The sequence below is a fragment of the Misgurnus anguillicaudatus genome, chromosome 19, assembly GCF_027580225.2.
Source record: "Misgurnus anguillicaudatus chromosome 19, ASM2758022v2, whole genome shotgun sequence".
Classification (NCBI taxonomy): Eukaryota; Metazoa; Chordata; class Actinopteri; order Cypriniformes; family Cobitidae; genus Misgurnus; species Misgurnus anguillicaudatus.
Window position 1 is genome coordinate 33,580,902 of NC_073355.2, and position 19,316 is coordinate 33,600,217.

Here is a 19,316-nt window from a genome sequence, read left to right on the forward strand (position 1 = left end):
TAAATTAACTATTGACACAATGAATATTTCAGTGTACTCACGCTTTTGTTAACACTGAATCCTTCCACTACTCTTCCAGATAACCGACATCAGACACAACTGGCAGCCCGACCTCCTTCCAGCAATCCTAGCCGATCTTCAATGTGTGTTAACTTCACATCACACAATGCTCCAAAAAGATTATCGTATACTAAGCCCAATGTGTGTATCTCTCTTTGTCCAAGCTCCACAGTACACCATACACTCTCTCCAACTATCTCCTCCACTCCGTTGCACCCACAATAACTGCTGGAAAAACAACTTTCCTTTTGTCTCCTTCAGCCCCGTACTCTTTCCACTCGCTTCTATGCGTTCGCCGGATCAACGGGGCCTTCCGACTCTTCAGAAGGTATGCATTCCGTCTGCCTTTGGCAGAAATAAGTTTCGCCCAGGAATCGACCGCTCCCTTCCGGCCTCTTCATACGATCACCCAATTGTGAATCGCCACACTCATTTTCACACCTGTTGTGAATTAAACCCCATTTGGGTTGCCATGAAGCTCCCGGAAGTGAGTGGTGTTTGCGAATCATGGTCCGGGCGGAACTAATCTTCTAATGCGTGTATTTAGGGAACGTGAGCGTTTTTGACGTGTGTGCAGCAGGAACTTATTTTGAAAAAACATGTGATGCACATAGGATCTCTCCACACGCATGACACATATTTTGGAAAAGGGAACCACACACGTGACAATCTGAACACTTATTTTGAATTAGCGCATCCTCGGAAGAGCAGTCACGAGCCGCCACTGATACACATACAAACAAACAAACACACATGCATACAAACACTGGCAAACACTAGAGGAACTGCCTTAAGTATAGAACAATAAGTGGTGCTGTAGTCATAGCACCACTGGTTCAATACAAAGGTGCTAAATACACTTAAAGTACATGGTTACCCTATGCTTACGAGTGAGTGAACCACTTTAGCTTCATTTTTTTTTTAGATTGTATCATCATGAAAGAAAGGGAGAGGCAATGACATTTGTCCTCTTTTGATATGGCTCTTTAGTAACAGGACAGTTTGTGAGTAAATGATGTTTATAAAAAGTTAGGGTTTGTTCCATAGAAGTATACTGTTGAAAAGGCTTTTTATCCAGATATTCGCTTATTCATTCATGCATGATTCACTTATGCTTTTCAAACAGGTTTTTCCAGTTAACACATATCACTATAAAGGCACAACTGAAGATTCTCAGTTACTTTGTGGTCTTTGACGGATTAATGGTGAGGATTTTTGCTTTTTTGCTTTTTCGGATTAATGGTTAGGAGTTTTTCTATTTTTTATTTTTCAGATTAAAGGTAAGCTGTTTTTCTATTATAATAACTTGTAATTATAGCAAATTTAAATTGAGATGTTTGGCAGAGGCTTTTTAGCAAAATAAACTTGCAGCGCTGTTCATTCAAGCTATACATTTCTTACAGTATCTGTGTTTAATGATTAATATTTATAGGATTATTTGAAGTATTTATCAAAATGATACTTATTTTATAAACGAAAACTTAAAATTCTACTGTTACTGCTTTAGCTTTAATATTTTCAGACAGGTTCTAAATGTTATATTTTAATTGTTTATTACAAACAGGCTATTATAAATTATAATTATTACAATAATTTTGATGTAATGGCAAAACAAATTAACTTTTTTTAATTAAATGGGTAAATTGAGATAAAATAAGAAATGTAAAAATGTACAATTCTCTGTTAACCTGGGTACCTCTCCCAAAAGCATTGTAAGCCAGGCCCAGGCATCTACGGTCGCAAGTTTTTTTTAAAGCTCACGTAACACACGCTGTTTCTGCATTTCTGATATTAATCTGGAGTACCTATAGAGTAGTATGACATCCTTTATATCTCCGAAGAGTCTTTAGTTTAATCAGATTCATAAAAGAAAGATTAGCTTTATCGAATCTTTCCGATAACGTACGAAAAAATGAAGAAGGAGGAGTTACTACCGCGGGTGGAGCGAGTACGAGTCATGCAACACTACACAACACTGTTTAACTTATGATTCACTACATGTTCGTGTCATTTATATAATATGCATGTGCATATTTACAACATTTGGGAAAATCCACCGCATCAAACACACACGCAAAACTCCGCTGCTACCCCGGATAATAAACTATATCCATTGTTTTCATTAGGCTGGATTTCTTCTCCTTACATCCAAAAACACACTTCTTCATTCGTGCCATTGTTGAGTTTTGAAATTAAACAAAGCTGTGTCACGTGATGTGAATGTTTGTAAGTTCTATAGCGTCTCCCACTGATTGACGGGTGGGCTGGGTTTTCCGGGGGAAGTGCCCATATAAAGTGAAAAAAAGTGATACGTATAGAAAACCCTGAAATGTCAGTTGGACCTGTAATAGAAAAAAACTTTCCGAAATTTGTACAAACCCTGGCGAAGTGCATTCGGCACAGAAATTCTCGTTCAACTGCTTTTTTGACACGTTGCATACGTTTAGCATGAGGAAACAACTCTATAACTGTGTTAATAAGTCAGAATGCTTGAAATACCTGATTGAACCCCCCTTTAACATTTCTTTCTCGTGCTGAGTACTCACTATTTAATTTCTTTAATACTAATACTTTGAAATGTAACAATTGCCTTTTTAAAGTACAACAAGCTCGACGACAAATACGACCCCTGGAGGATGCAGCCTTCGACATGTAAAGCAGCTGTAGTTACCTTATAGACTAATTTGCGATGCTGACGTCATGGATTTTGCCCAAGTTGGGGTATGTTCTGTTGAGTTATCGCCTCAATTTAAATGATTTTAAATGTACTATACATATACTGTATGCCTATTTGTAACCTATCTGCAGTGGTTTGATTGTAATGTCAAAAGAGTGCAAAAGTCATTCATTTAGGTACATATTTGAAAACACTTTCTAAAAAAAAACTTAATTTCTAAAACAAGCGTAGGCTGGAGGGATCATGGGTTGAGTGTCTCAATCTTGAAGACAAAGGCCCAGAACTGGTTAAAGCACACGTGTCAATGGCAGTAATCCCTTCCAACTCTATTCATTGGCAGTCAGTAGAGAAGGAGAACCTGGTTCCACCAGTCAAGAAGCAAAAAATGTGTACTTGTTCAAGATCTTATTATCTGTACTTTAGTACAATGGCATTTTATTGTATCTATTCATTCATCACAAGACAGGAAAGTAGAAGAACGTAAGAAACAATAAATTAAAAAAATCAAGAATAAAAAAAGATTATAGGCAAAGCAGGATAAATACCAACAATACACAACAACAAAAATAGACAATGCAATAAGAATCAACACATGACAATGAAAATATAGTTTGAATAAGAATAAACAATATAAATAATACAATTTCTAATAATAAAAATATTTCACAATTTAGAATTAAATTAATAGCCTACATTTTAAATAGTAATAGAATGAATTCTTAAGTCTTTTGAAGCGTCTAAAAAGTTGCCATGCATGCTTCAAGATGCACTTTTTGAAGGTCCCACTCTCTTTTTTAAGCATTAAATATGCTGATATATCAGCCTACTGAGAAATACAGCTAAGACCAGCATAAGTGGGTGAGCTGGTTTTAGCTGGTCTCCAAGGTTGGTTTTAGCTGGTATTGCTGGTGTAGCAAGCTGTGTTTTGGTCCATTTTTAAGCTGGTCTACACTGTAAAAAAAATGCCGTAGAAGTTGCAGTGTTGTTGCAGCTGGGTTGGCGGTGGTTTGCCGTGGATTTGAATTTATGTTATTTACTGGCAAGAGTTTTTTCAAAGTTAAATAAATTTTAAATTTAAACAAGTCTTTATCTTTACAGAATAAAACCGTTTCAGCAGTAACAACATAAACAAGCGGCTGTCGGGTCCGCACGTAACTTCCTGTAAACTTCGCTAAGAATAACTAACAACAAAGTTCTTTAAATGTAGTTTATTTATATAACAAGCAAAAAAACAACACATAGATTACCTAGAAAACCAAAACATTTGATATTTTCGACGAGGCATTTGTTCAAGAGATCAGTTTAGCAACTAGTCAGACCATTAAAAAAACGAAACCGGAAGTAAGGTTCGGATCCAGATGTGTATCACTTGCGTCCGATGAAACCGTCTACAATAACAGCCTCATGCAAAGCATTCTGGGAACCAAAAATCATGCTTAATGTTCATTTAACTGTGAACAAAGTGTTGCCGGTGAATGGCATAGATTTGGATCTGCTGTGGGTTGCCGGCAGACCAGCTGCAGTGACACTGTAGGTTCTAGGGAGTATTTTTACAGTGTAGCTGTGATTTGGTCACTTTTTAAGCTGGTCTAGCTGGACTTAGCTGGTCATGCTGGAAGACCAGCTGACCCACCAGCTTGACCAGCTTTGCCAGGCTGGGAGGACCAGCTTAGACCAGCTATTGCCACCTTAAACCAGCTAAAACCAGCTTACGCTGGTCTATGCCGGATTTTTCAGTAGGGCAGTCAAACCTGCCGTCTTTAAACAGTGCCTCATTAATAAAACTTAAAACATCAAGACTGGAATTCTCAGTATGAGTATAACTTATGATGATATTAAGTCTATGTAAGGGATAATGTAGAGGCAGCCGGTAGCTATCGGGAAATAAGCCCCGACAGTGTGATCAGGTCTTGTATCACACTGAAGGGGCTTATTTACCCGATAACTACCGGCTGCCTCTACATTATCCCGCTTATTACACGGCTACTTGCCACATAAGAAAAAAACTGGACACGAATATGAATTTGAAACATTTTATTGGCATATTTGTTTTAAATTAACATTTTTATCCTTCTGCAAACTTTACACAGATGCATAAAATGATCGTAATACCTTATTAAGATCCTCTGCTTCATACTTGTCTGTCTCCATTTTTTTCTCTTTTAGCCAGTCTTTGAGAAGTTTTAATGCCCATTCTGTGTTATTTTTGATTGTTGGCTTCGTAGCTGTCATGCTCTATTTTGTCAAGTTCAGTCTCAGTAAGCTCTCTGTGTCTTGTCGTTGTTCATTCTTCTATCCACTGTTTAAATGTTTAGTTTTTTCCGTACATGTTAAAATTAATGTCAAAATTTTCCATTCTTAATTGTGGTTGTCCAGTGTTTGTCACAAGATGGTGCCAAACAGTAATCTTTGTTGGCGCGGAGGGATTTAAAACATACAAGTAGTTCCAGCTATGCGTTATTACTTTGGAGCGGTTATTATTTCAAAAGAACGAACCTGCAAATGTCTCAACTGACCAATCAGAATCAAGCATTCCAGAGAGCCATGTAATAAGATGTATTAATTGATTTCAGATAAAAACATGTCATTCATTACCTAATTTGACACCTCAGGTGTTCACGTGGTGAAATCTCAATGAACAAGCCTTGTTGTCATTTTAGGGAAAACTGATGGGACGGTGACAAAAATGATTCATATGTGCTCAGCAGATAGGATGGTTTACTGCTTATGTTGTAATGATTGGCTACATTAAAAATGTCTTTCTTGCATACGGAATACAGTTTGGCTTTCTCATTGTTAATCCTCAACACATTCACAATCTGTAGACCATTTATCAACTTACAGTCTGTTATCTTTAAATTGACAGCGTGGTATGCATTGAGACGGATGCGTGGCAGCCGGTGAAGCATAATCAAATGACACATGATGTAACGTGCGTTTTTAAAATGATGAATCGCAAAAAGAGAATGGCGAGAAATAAATAATATCGATTTAAAAAAATATGATTATTATAAAAAAAAAAAAATATATATATATATATATATATATATATATATATATATATATATATATATATATATATATATATAAATTTATGTTTTTAATTATTCACTGTACAATCTGATATTCTGGAAAATTTTAGCATTTTCAAGGTCATTTAAAAAAAATAAGCAGATTTATTTTTCTTGAAATTAAATTAAAATCAAGCCAAACTTAAATGGTACTGTACAAAGTATGGATCCTTTTCTCACCCCAGGAGCGAGAGTGAAATCAATAATCAATTTTTATAGCTCACTTCAACTCCGGGCTTATTTCAACACCCATTAAAGTCAAAACAACTGCAAACCATAACTGTAGTATTGCCATGAAATTACTTTTTTTTAAACAATTAGGTACTCTTTAGTGCCCACTTTTTTCTTTTTTTCTTATGTCATTACCCTTTCTCAGCTAGGCCAGAAAGAAGAAGAAAGTAACAAATAACTTCAACTTCCACCACAGTGTATCTGTAAATAGCCTGAATTATCTGATCTGTTGTGTCTGCACAGGATGAGTAGGACATAAACATAAATAAATAAATGTCAGCCTGATCTCACGACCAATCGCACAATTTTACAAATTGGCTAATTCGTATCAATTCATACAAAGTTAATTGTGCAAAATCATTCGATTCTCATGAAAACCCCAACAACGAAACCCCGCACCTAACCCTAATGTCACAGGGGTCAAGGCAGATCATATCAAAACGTATGAATGTGGTCGACTCGTATGTATTAATAGGAATTAGCCAACTTGTAAAACATGTACAAATTCTCATGAGATGCGTTGCATATACAAATATTTAAGTGAAGACAAAAATAATTGCAAAAGTATAGGTCATTTAGAGCTTTTTGGGAGTATTGAATGTGATTTTAAAGGGGTGGTTCAATGGTATTTCATGCATTCTGACTTATTGGCGCAGTTGTGGAGTTGTTTCCTCATGCTAAACGTAGGCAAAGTGTCAAAAAAGCAGTTGGGCGTGTTACAGAGTATTTCTGTGCCGAATGCACTTGGTTCATCAAATTTCGGAAAGTTTTTTTTGATTACGGGTCCAGCTGACGTTTCAGGGGTTTCTATACTTATCACTTCTTTTTATGGGCACTTCCCGTGGAAAACCCTGCCCACCCGTCAATCAGCGGGAGACGCTTACAAACATCACATCACGCAACAGCTTTGTATAATTTCAAAACTCAACAATGGCACGACAGAAGAAGTGTGTTTTTGGATGTAAGGAGAAGAAAGTCAGCCTTATGGAAACAAAAGTATGTTTATCCGGGGTAGCAGCGGAGTTTTGCGTGTGTGTTTGAAGTGCTGGAATTCATTGAAAAGTCCCAACTGGGTCATGAATTGCATGCGGTAAGTAAGACTTCTGTGTTATGTTGAAAATAGGCACATGCATCATATATAAATGACACGAACATGTAATGAATCATATGTTAAACAGTGTAGTGTTGCATGACTCGTACTCGCTCCTCCTGCGGTAGTAACTCCTCCTACTTCATTCTTTCGTACGTTATCGGAAAAAATCTGTAAAGCTAATCTTTCTTTTTAAAATCTGATTAAACTAAAGACTCTTCAGAGATATAAAGGATGTAATACTACTCTATAGGTACTCCAGGTTAAAATCAGAAATGCAGAAACAGCGTGTATTATGTTAACTTTAACAATGTTTGGATGAATGAGCAGCATACCTGATTACCCGACACACAAATGTAAACATGCAGCTCACTTTCTACCATTTCTGAGAAATTCAAATATGGCCATTTATATTTGGTGCATAGAGGTTAATTTTGTTAACTAAAGTAATATTTGTTGAGTTGTTACCTAATATATTTGAATCATGCGTGAATTCTCCACAGTCTAATAAAAATGCTGGATTTCAGCCCACACTGTCAAAAAAAAGGTAAAAAAATGGTACCAAATTGGGGCTGGTCTTTAAAAAGTAGCATGTACCATTTAGGTACAGATATGTACCTAATACTGCATATTTGGTACCAATGGCTCTGAAGGACTCAAATAAACTCATGAGGTTCAAAGGTGCACTTTTTGCAAAGGTACCTGTCATCGTTTTGCCCAATGACAGCTAAACGACTATTTTTTAGCAGTGCATGATTGGGTATAAATATGGACAAAACCAACTGTTGGTTTAAATTCACCTTTTTCTCGAACGCGGAAGTAAGTGATGTGACGTATTTCCTTTCCAGTCTGAGACTTCCGATTCAATAGCCAGCCGGTAGAAAACAGTGAAGTGGGAGCACGCATAAAACATAATTTAAACAGTTAATATTTACTACACCTGCCATGCATGAACCAGTGTGAGGATGAAATTAAGAAGTGGCTTGATATATGAAGATATATTCAATCATTTCGTGTTGTTGATCGGAGATCGCACATACCAGTATCATTACAATGGGAAAGTCAGTCGAGTATTTGTACATGGATTTTACCGTGTTTTTAACTTTTCAGGGGCTGGTTTAAAATGTCACAACTGTCCCTCTGGTGTAAGTTTTTTTTAAATGGCAATTTTTAATGGACTTGTTTATGACCGACACGTCGAGCTTCACACGGTCCGACACAGTCAGCAGTATCATTCTAATTCAACACATTGTAAGTTATTTGAACAAACATTAATAAACATATTCAACTACTCCATGAACTGAGTATTGTTTTTTGTTTTATAAAAATATTATTACATTGTTAGGTGAAGACATGAGCTTATGAAATTATTTGCTTACTTTTTAAAGTATTTGCTTTTTCATTTAAAACATAAGTACGCAGACACATTACGAATTGTTATAAACATTAACTAAGCAGATAATGTCATATATATTATGCATTTTTGTAATAATATATAGTAAGTAGCAGAATAAATAAATCCGCTAAATCAGCATATTTTTATCTCATAATATTAGTTGTTTTTAAACTACACTGTAACAAAATTACTGTATTTATGCAGCTGATTGCCAGTAACTTACTGTAGAGATAAAGACTGAAAATGTCTCATGTTCATTTAACTTTAAACAAACTGTTGCCAGTAAATAACATAAATGTAAAATCTACAGTAAGTTACTGGCAGCTAGTTGCCAGTAATACCAGGTAATACTGTAATTTCTACAGAATTTTTTTACGGTGTATTATTGTATTTATTGTTTACTGGCAGTTTTATGAAAGGTTTTACTGGATGGATTTGTAAATACAGATCATGAGTGCATGTGTGCCACACACATTCAGTTCTTGTGCATGGATTATGTTTTTTTTTTCGAGATTTACTGTGTTTGTATTGCCTATTATGGCAACCCCTAACTGCACAAATGGTGTCGGTCTTCCTGGATTTCATAATAAACATTAAACAGCCAGTCAAAACGGCAAACTTGTGCCCTTCACAATAGACTACCATTAGCTTTAGTGACTCACTGGAAGTTGAGCTCAAAGATGGGGCCGCCCACATTTACGTCAAGAAACAGGTGGATACTGTAGAAAATGTCCACATCTGACTCAATCATGAGTTAAAACAAACTTAGTGGTTTAGGCTTGTCCATATTTTACCCAACCATGAAACAACCCAACAACAACTTATTTTAGAGTGGACTTATTGTCACATTTCACCGTGTCACCCAAAGCCAAGATACATAATCTGAAAAGGTGTAATTAAAGACACAAAAGAAAACAAAATCTTAATATTTCTTTTTAATGATTCCTAAAATTAAATATTAAATAAGTATCTTTATTGAAATAATGTACTTGCAAAATTAATAATAAAAAAATATGCGACTTACGTCTTTCTTAATATCCCCTCGCGAGGCGTCTGACTGCTGTCCTTCAGAGTGAGTTAGGCGTGATGCATATTTCTCATTTGTTTTATTGCCCATTGTCTACCAGAATTTAGCCTCACCATAATCAAACACAGCTGCTTGTTGTTTTCAAGTTACAACAAATACCTAGGGATGGGTAATGCTATGCTTGAAATTAAATTTATACACTGCAGAAATTGACTTGACCCTCAAAGGCTCCTAAAACAACAATTTACAGTAGCAGCATTGGCTATTGGATTTAGACCAGGCTTGCTATTTATTCTTACACGGCTCATTGGAATGCTTGATTCTAATTGGCCAAAAAGCTAATAATACACCCAAAGCTAATTTGATATTATATAAAAAATGTAATTAAAATATGTCATTTAATAACATATATGATACAAATAACGAAACCAAATTTGAACGCCTTGTCTTATAACCGAAAATAAATGGATTTTCCTTGCAAAACTTCTGCATTCATTAAAAATGAGCAAATAAAATATTTCAAATCAACATGATACGACCCTCCACTTTGTGTCGATCACACCGAAAAGGGCTTATTTCTGCGATAACAACTACCTGTATAATAAATATAGACCTTGATTACAGTATATGCTTATAAATCATGCAGAAATAATTCAGCTGGATGAAGCGTTGCACTTTTATTTGGATTAATATGGTGTTATGGTAAAGCTCCTTTAGTAGATTGTTAGTATTGTAGTGCTATTAATGAATGTAACTTTTTTCAGGTTATCTTCTGTAATGAACGCCTGCCACTACCGCTGTCTGCTTCAGTTATTCCTGAGCATGCTTGCTTTTGCCGCATTGGGTATTTACTGTATACATAATGGAATAGTGAATGTTTCGGATATCTCAAAAAGACTGTTGCCCATCAGGTATGACACTACAACTCTTTAAATCTGTCTCTTAAATAACCTATTTTATTGGATGTTTTTTTTTCAGTTTGGTTTAATACAAAAAGTAAACAAAAAAAAACTTAACTCAAATGCAATAGGCTACTACCGTATCATAATCTCTTACTCTTTGCATTTAAATTATGTTCTAGCTTGTGTACTTACTTATCTTTGTGACATCATTGGACAGATGTATTTATTAAATAAATAAATAAAGTTTCATTTATAATTTTTCTTTTTAACAGCAAAACTAGTTTTCAGAAAAGAGTTTACTTTAACACAAGGTGAGTTGATTGGTTGTTTATTAATAGTCTCTGTATAATGAATCTGATATTCTAGTTCATATAGTCTCTTATTTGGACTTATTTGCTGTTGCGTGTGACTTGTGTCTACAGCATTGGTCTATTTTCCAATAAAAATCAGTCCTGTTCCTGTAAAGGATATACTTTAGCTTTTCAAAATGTGCCCACAAATGAACTGGAAGACCTTCGGAGACGTCGGTCTGAGGAGTACAGACAATATCGAGTCAGGTAAAAAAGATTCTGAGTAAATGCATAACTAACATGAACAAACAATGAACAATGTAGATTTTCAACATGTATTCTTGTAAATATCAGTTTGTAAACATCAAAGGCAGGGTCCATAATCTCTGAAAGCCACTGTTGATATTTGAAATCACCTAAACAACACGCCCATACCCCAATAGAATCTGGACCTTCGGTTGATAGACCCGCCCCACACATAAGCAACCCAGACAACGATGTCAGTTAGTAGACACACCCCTTACTGCTGAAGTGTGTTTTGGTAGTCGCCCCGACTCTCTTTTCCAAAGTGTTTTTCAAAAATCATGCACCCCGCCTTTAATGTTAATACAGTAATTCATGTTAGTTCATGATGCATAGTTAATGTTAACGGTTACAACTATTGATTTTAAAAATGTATTAGTTAATGTCGAAATTAGCATGAACAAATGAAAAGTTTGTTTCCAAAACGCAACAAATCCATTTTGACTAATTTGGGTAAATAGGTGTTTTCTATACCAAAAAAGTGACAAGATGAAAACCACTATTTTCTTACAAACTTTCACATAGCATCTTTAGGTTATAATAACATTAAAAAATTCAAATCCATAATTTGATTTTCAAAGATTTATTATAAAAAACACGACAAGTTTTTTTTTAAATACAATAAATCTATTGCATCAATATAAAAGTATATTTTTTAAGTAACAAAGTAAGTTGATCGACATATGAAACTAGCCTCTGAACTTGATCAGTACTAATAGTAATACCATATATACAGGCACTGGACCAAAAAATACATTCAATCACTCATCACTCCCTAAATTAATTCAACAGGTCAACTTGTTAATGCTATAAATTAATTACAACCACAATAAAATGTCTTCATGAAGAAGAACATGAACAACATCACATTAGATCATAGAATGTCCCAGATGAAACTTCCAAATGTGAATTCATCTTTGCCATGTTATAATTATTTAGTTGACTAGTGGACTGATTAAACAAAATAAACATTAATGGCATTAACCAAAACACTTTCTTTGTCATATTAAGAACACTGTCATCACTGCTGTCATCCATGGGACGTCATCGCTGAACTTTTTTCACAGCGATCAGCTGTAAAATGTTTTGGTCCTGCTCGATTTTCTTTGACTTCAAGTAAAATAATGAAAAGTTTTTATAAGATCCCCTGGGGTCAATGTGTTAGCATGACAGAAGCTTGATGCCATCTTGTTTTTTCTTACCTGAGTGCCTCTCACGTAAATTATCAAATTTGATGGCTTACGTTTCTTCCCCGCCACAGAAAACCACCACAGGTTTATCAATGCCATCAAAATTACTATTTTTTTGGTTTTTGATTACAAAGTACAAAGTAGATGAGGAAAAGTAGGTTTCCGTGTGTATTTAAAGTGTCGACATTATTGTTTACAATGTGTGGAATGGTGCGCTGTGATTTGTTAAGTGGATTTATTGCATTCTGCGGAGAAGGTGGAGTGCCGTTTATCGAGTTTTGGAAAAAAATGAGAAAAGATGACAGAATAACCTACCCAGTCTCACAAAGTTTCTTTGTGTTTTTTTATTCTTTTTTCGTGCTATTATCACGAATTTTCACGTTTTATCATGATCATATAACGAATTCCTGTTTTTGTGTGATAATCACGTATTGGTTACTCAACTGCTTTTTAATATTTTTAACCCACTGTCGCTTCGGTTTAGGGTTAGATTTGGTGCTTGCATTAAAACACACTTTATATATTGGTTTATACTATTTTTTCTGATTTATTTTTTTTTATATGTCACCTGGCGTTAGGATTAAAGTTGGGTTTGGTAAGGTATGTCATTTTATGTAAATCTAAGCGACAACGGTAAGAAAATAGGACAAAACAGTTCAGTAACCAATACGTGATAACCACACGAAAACAGGAATTCGTCGAAAAAAACTCAAAAATTCATGATAATAGCACGAAAAAATTATAAAAAAATACGTGACTATATAACGAAATTTCGTGAGACTGGGCTGGAATAACATGGCGGATATTGGATTTTACGTAAAATGAAGAATTTACTTTTTAATACTGACCTGATACAATACTGATTTTGGTGGTAACTATTTTAAAAAAAATTGTTTATCGCGTTTTGGAGCCAAACTCTTCAAATATATATAAATGCTATAAGTATTGTTCATTGTTTGTTCATGTTAGCTAATTGATTGTTAACAAATACAACCTTATTGTAAAGTGTTACAGGTTTAATAGTATAGTCACACTTATTAGTTGTTGTAAGATTCCGATCTTAAGGTATCATGTGATTAAAGGGACAATTAGTAGGATTTTAAGTATTTTTTAGTCTTTATTCATAAATATGTCCTCTGCCAATGATCTGACTTTTCTTTGTAAGCTTAGAATTTCTCCTCTTTACCTACATTGAATGGGTAAGTCCAAGGAGACTTCTATGTCATTCCGCCATATTGATAAACGACTGTATAAGAGCAAAGAGGGACAAAAAGCATTAGCCTACCAATGCGTTTCCACAACGCGTTTTCGTCCAGAACACATGAACCAGCTGAAACGAACAAGGAGATCAGTGAGTACATAGCGGCTACCAAAGTTGCAACCATAGACTGTAAAAAAGACGCATTTGAAAAAGCAAGGAACTAAAGAACACTTTGTTTGAATGCAAAATACAATTCACCACTAAATGAGGGAAAATCCTACTCATTGTCCCTTTAGGGAAAATACTGCAATATGAATAGCTGTTATTGTTGTAGAAATCTATGGCATTTGAAACCAAATATTTCCTCAAATTTTAAGGTTATTTTATTGAGAAACAAACTGTGTTTTTTTAACAGGAGGCAGGCAGATGTGGAGCCATTTGTTCTTGCCGCGTCTAACTCTCCTCTCCAATATCCCATCCACGGTTTCATATTGGCCCCTCTTCAAAAAAGTATAATACCAGGTAAAATCTGTTCTTCATGTAAGTCAAGTTCATCTGATCTTTTCATTGTAACCAGCTCTATGAAACCCAGCTAAACCCCCCCAAAAATGTTTGCTATAAAATCATCCTATAGATAATGTCTAGAACATTCTGTGAAAAATATATAAGCACATAGTAAAATGTGAAACTGCCCATTCTCACAGGTTTGGCTTTGCATGCACAAGAAAGAAAACGTTATGAGGTTTGTTTTGAAGCATATTGGCTCTCGTATTTTATGGTGGAGGGTCTTTTGCATTCCCATTGTAGGTGGACACAGGGACTGATCTGTTCTTACCCTTACTGTACCTCCATCATCACTAATGCTCTGTACCTCTTTAACATTGGTGTGTTTCAACCCCAATATTGCAATTATCCTTTGAGTTACATCATACAGTTCTGAATCTGCTAACTTTCAAAAAAAAATTGTATCTGCAGGTATCTTTAAGTGTGATAAATGGGGTGCTCTCAGTGGAGGATGTCATGAAGGGAGCACATGTGGATGGAGAGGGTCAGAGTGTTTTGACTATTTCATCCACAAGCCTCAAACAAATGAATAATCTGCTGAGCAGAGTGACTTACACCAGCACCGTCTACCGTGTCAAGGCTAAAGATATGGGTAATAGTGACATTGGTGCTTTAGAAAGTACTGAATGCTATGCTTTTGTGTCATTCAATTTACATTTAAGTGTTTAATAAAAAACACTTTAATTTTCTTCTCACCTCCCTCAGTTCATTTTTCATTTGAGGACCACGAGGCCATATTTCCCATAAAAATTACAAGACCTTCAGTGCCATTTCTGTTCGACCCAGGGAACGGTAAGACACATAACTCATTTAAATGTATGCATTTGCAGATGGCAGATACTTTAAGTTAAAATGAATTGCAGTGAATTCAAGCTATATATTTTATTAGTATGTATTTTCCTTGAGAATCAAACCCTCGACCTTTGCACTGCTAAAGCAATACTCTGCCAGTTGAGCTACAGAAACGAATACAAAAAAGTCTGCATAACATATTTGACATCACATATGTGCAGATTTATTGCGTTTGGTCTGTGGATAATATTATTGCATGCTGCTCTGAAATACTTGATTCTGATTGGTCAAAATCTGCATTTTGCAGCTTTATAAATATATATATATATAATAATAAAATGATCTAATAAAATGGTATACTTTTATCAACTACTGAACAATTAGTCAATTAATATGATAAATAGTAGGCGTCATAGACACACATTTTCAAAAGAAAGAAAAAATATATGAGTGAAGGAGCATAGAAAAATTATAGCAAAAACATGAAGTGCACCCCCTCACCACACATCTACAAAACTGAAATGGTGATAGCCAGACCATAGATTGAATTCATGATAAGTATTAAGAAACTGTAGTAAACTGTAAATAAATGTCATTTGGAGTCTTTAAATTCGCTAATCAATGACTTATCTTTTTCAGATATTAGTTCACAGGTAACTATAACAACCAAAACCTTTCTGAGGTATCGGGAGTTGCATGTCCTTATCAACAGTATCAGAAAGTTTTATCCAGAAATCAAGATCATTATTGCAGACGACAGCCTGACTCCAGAAAAGGTGTCTGGTGAAAATATAGAGCACTATATAATGCCACCTGGACAGGTAAATGTTTCTTCAATTAAGTGTTTATTAAAACTTGAATAATGTTAAACAGATTCCTTAAAGGTATAGTTCACCCAAAAATTAAAATTCACAATTTACAGTAAAAATGACGTTGTTCTGCTGAACACCAATGAAGTTTTTTTGAAGAATGTTTGTAATCAAGCTTATCTGGGGCACCATTGACATAAAGAGTAGGAGAAAACCATACTATAGAAGTGAATGGTGCCCCAAATCGGTTTGGTTACCAACATTATATCATAAATATCTTTATTTATAAAGGTTCGTAACAACATGATGGTGAGTAAATGATGACACAATTTTAAGTTTTTTGGGTGAACTATCCCTTTAAAAACAAAATATATTGTGTCTTTGAAACTATCAAAAGTTTCAATGTTGCAGTTTGATTATTAACTGTTTTTTTTCAGGGTTGGTTTGCTGGCAGGAATCTGGCTTTATCACAGGTCGACACTAAATACTTTCTGTGGGTAGATGACGATTATGTATTCAGGAACAGCACTAAAATTGAAAATTTTGTGGAAATCATGGAGAAAATTCCAGAACTGGATGTGGTAAAAAGATCCAAACAATATAGCAGATTATCAATTATTTCAGATATTGAACTTTCATTAAATAAATTTTTTCAGCAAGCAGCAGACAGTTTTCGGGAATTGTTCTTTGTAGATATTGTAACGGGAATTCATTCCATCTTCTTTTCTCCAGGTTGGTGGTTCAGTGGGAAGTAATCAGTTTTATTTCCACCTTACGTATGAGGAAGGTCAAGCAGAGGAGGGTGGCTGTCTCAGACGTACGCATAAGCTGATACATCAATCAGTTCCAGGGTTTGACGGCTGCTACTTTGTGGATGGGGTGGTCAACTACTTCCTGGCACGGACAGAGGCCGTACGACGGGTCGGCTTTGATCCGTTTCTAAAACGAGTTGCTCACACTGGTAGGTACATCTCATGGTTTCAGGTTGACATGCATTATACGGCAGTTCATCAATTCCAGTAAAATATTACATTGAATATTATTCAATCACTGCTTTTAAAGCCTAAAAATGTATTAATAATTTAATAAGAGTTATTAGGAAATGACATGCACCCTGTTTCCCTTCATGTTTTTCACTAATACATTAGTAATGTACAAACCAGATTCTATGCAAATAGGTGATACAAAAATTACACTAAATCTATGCCGAAAAACATTTCCAGATTATAGTCATTGATATTTTCAGACTCACACCTGCATAGAGATAGAACATAAATAATCTATGAATAATTTCCCACATCTGCCCATCTGACTACAGATTATAGATGCAATTGTCCGCAGGTGTTCCTATATACAGCCCATCTAACAGTTTCTTACCTTTCCCCTCATAGAGTTCTTTATCGATGGCCTCGGACAATTATTAATAGCTTCCTGCAAAGGACTGTCAGTCGGACATCAGCCCAAAAAAAGACAACCCAAATACCGACAATTTAGGTTTCCTGGAAAACTTGATGCAAGAAGAAAAGTGGGTCATCATTTCTTTAAGAACCATTTGAAATGCATAAAGTACTGAGGAACGTTTACGGATTACACTCGGATAAAAGAAAAGTATTTCACGATGTCATAAAAAAAAATGAAAGCCGCACTTGCTATGTGACAGTTGGGAAAAATTGTCACTTCTTCTATTTGTATAGCAGTAAGCATGTAAAATTGTAAACATCCCCATTCAAATGTTTAAAATAAGAGACAAATGTAATTGTGCCAAAGAATTTGCAAAACACATTTTTTTAAACTAACTTTATATAAAACGAGTCACATAATGTAGAAAAACAACCAGTTAGACTTCAGAATAGATATGAACTGCTACAATTGTCTTTATAAAAGGCAACTTTTAAGATGCTAGAATATATAAATTTAATTTACTTTGATTTAAATGCTGTAATTTCCATTGTGTTTTTGATAGTTTACTATTGATAGTAAACTTGATAGATTTACTACATGACAGATTTTATACATTTTTGTTGTAGTTTATTATAATTATTAAGTTTACTGTATTGCATTTAACTGTATATTATATTAATAAATCTTAAAACAATCTTTATTTAATGAATATAATAATATGAAAACTATAAAGACATTACACATTTTTTATCAAAAAAAAAAAAAAAAAAAAAATATATATATATATATATATATATATATATATATATATATATATTTTTTTTTTTGGATAAAAAATGTGTAATGTCTTTATAGTTTGCATTTACTTTTAATTAATTTACTTTTAATTAAAAAAATCAGAACACTTTTTATTATGGGATTTTGGGTGGCACAGTGGCTCAGTGGGTGGCACCGTTACCTCTGCGTGGAGTATGCATGTTCTCCCTGTGCCAGCGTGGGTTTACTCCGGGGACTCCGGTTTCTTCCCACAGGTCCAAAGCTAGCAAGTTAGGTGAATTAGAGATACCAAATTGCCCCTTCCCTAACCTGTGTATGGTCAACTTGTGTATCACAATTGTGTAGCCATAGATGCTGTGTAAAGAATAAATAAAGAAAAAAAGTTTATGTGATTTACAGTAAACCTAAACTAATTAAACTGTTTTATTGAGTGATTATTTCAATATTTTCAGCACTCTCCTATCATAGTTTTCACATAGTGATACATTTCTACCGCATTGTGCATGGTCTTAAAGACGTATTGGAATAGACTTTTCCTTAATATATTTAAAATGGAAATATTAAAGGGGATAGTCCACCTAAATCAACACATTTCAGTAAGATGGGGCATAGAGGAACAACATTAATGCAATGTTTTTTTTTTACCATAAACCAAATACACAACATTGTTTTTAGCTACATCATGGATCTTTAAAGGTGCTCTATTTAGACTTTAGCAGCATCTGAGCGCTGAGATAGCCAATTGCAACCAACGTCTCAGTCCATTGCTCACCCTTTCAAAACACATTGGATTTACACTGCAGATCTGATTTATGGACTATATCAAATATTTTTGACAGCCCCCTTATATTATCTTTTTAAAGCAACTCTTGCATTTACACTAAACACTTGCGAAACTTGAAACTTCAGCATTACTCACTAAGTAGAGCCTTCATCCTCCATTGCACTCACGCATCCATTGAGTCATTTGATCACAGGTCATTTGACAACATTGCTTATTCAATGACGTAGATTCATTTAATGAATGAAGCACAGAAAAATATGTACGAAAATTTGTATATTTGTATAAAAATTTATTTTTTAGAATTGTCAAAGCCCTGAAGCCGGGAATCACCATAATTATTTATTAGACAGTTCATCAATAGGGAAATTTTACAATTGTGACAGCCCTAACACTAATCACACAATCATTGTTGTGTGTTATGGCAAACATCATCAACACTAACCACAGGACACAATTCAGAACAGAATACAGCACTTAGTGCCTTGATTTGTGAAGAATTTCAAGAATGTTACAATCACTTTCAAATTAAACTGTTGAACTAAACTAACCAGCCTTGAAGACAAAAGAAACCGGCTCTGAGGTGACACTATAACAACTGTCTTTGATAGCAGTTATGCTTTTAATGGGTGGATCTCTTTTCAGGATTATAGACGGTTCTTGTGAATTCCGCAATTGTGTTTTGGTTTCGTCTTTCAGAAATACGTGAGTCATATGTGCTGGTACTTTTACAACTCCTGGGGCCTCATTTCTA

At 34.8% G+C, this 19,316-nt stretch overlaps 1 protein-coding gene across 3 annotated transcripts in view; it reads left to right on the forward strand.

The window, feature by feature from the left end:
- LOC129436402 (beta-1,4 N-acetylgalactosaminyltransferase 1-like) overlaps positions 1-17,734 on the forward strand; it is a 41,086-nt gene extending 23,352 nt beyond the window's left edge. The window contains exons 2-13 of one of the 3 annotated variants that reach the window (XM_055194513.2): positions 1,187-1,265; positions 10,317-10,463; positions 10,727-10,765; positions 10,877-11,011; positions 13,854-13,960; positions 14,143-14,180; positions 14,414-14,594; positions 14,708-14,794; positions 15,434-15,615; positions 16,041-16,184; positions 16,336-16,564; positions 16,995-17,733. In XM_055194513.2, coding sequence (XP_055050488.2) covers positions 10,330-10,463; positions 10,727-10,765; positions 10,877-11,011; positions 13,854-13,960; positions 14,143-14,180; positions 14,414-14,594; positions 14,708-14,794; positions 15,434-15,615; positions 16,041-16,184; positions 16,336-16,564; positions 16,995-17,176 — 1,458 coding nt within the window. In that variant the 5' untranslated portion in view covers positions 1,187-1,265; positions 10,317-10,329 and the 3' untranslated portion in view covers positions 17,177-17,733. Of the gene's footprint in view, positions 1-1,186; positions 1,341-10,316; positions 10,464-10,726; positions 10,766-10,876; positions 11,012-13,853; positions 13,961-14,142; positions 14,181-14,413; positions 14,595-14,707; positions 14,795-15,433; positions 15,616-16,040; positions 16,185-16,335; positions 16,565-16,994 lie in introns of those variants that run through there. The other 2 variants (XM_055194514.2, XM_055194515.2) reach the window with 2 other exon arrangements.
- The last annotated feature ends 1,582 nt before the right edge of the window (positions 17,735-19,316 follow it).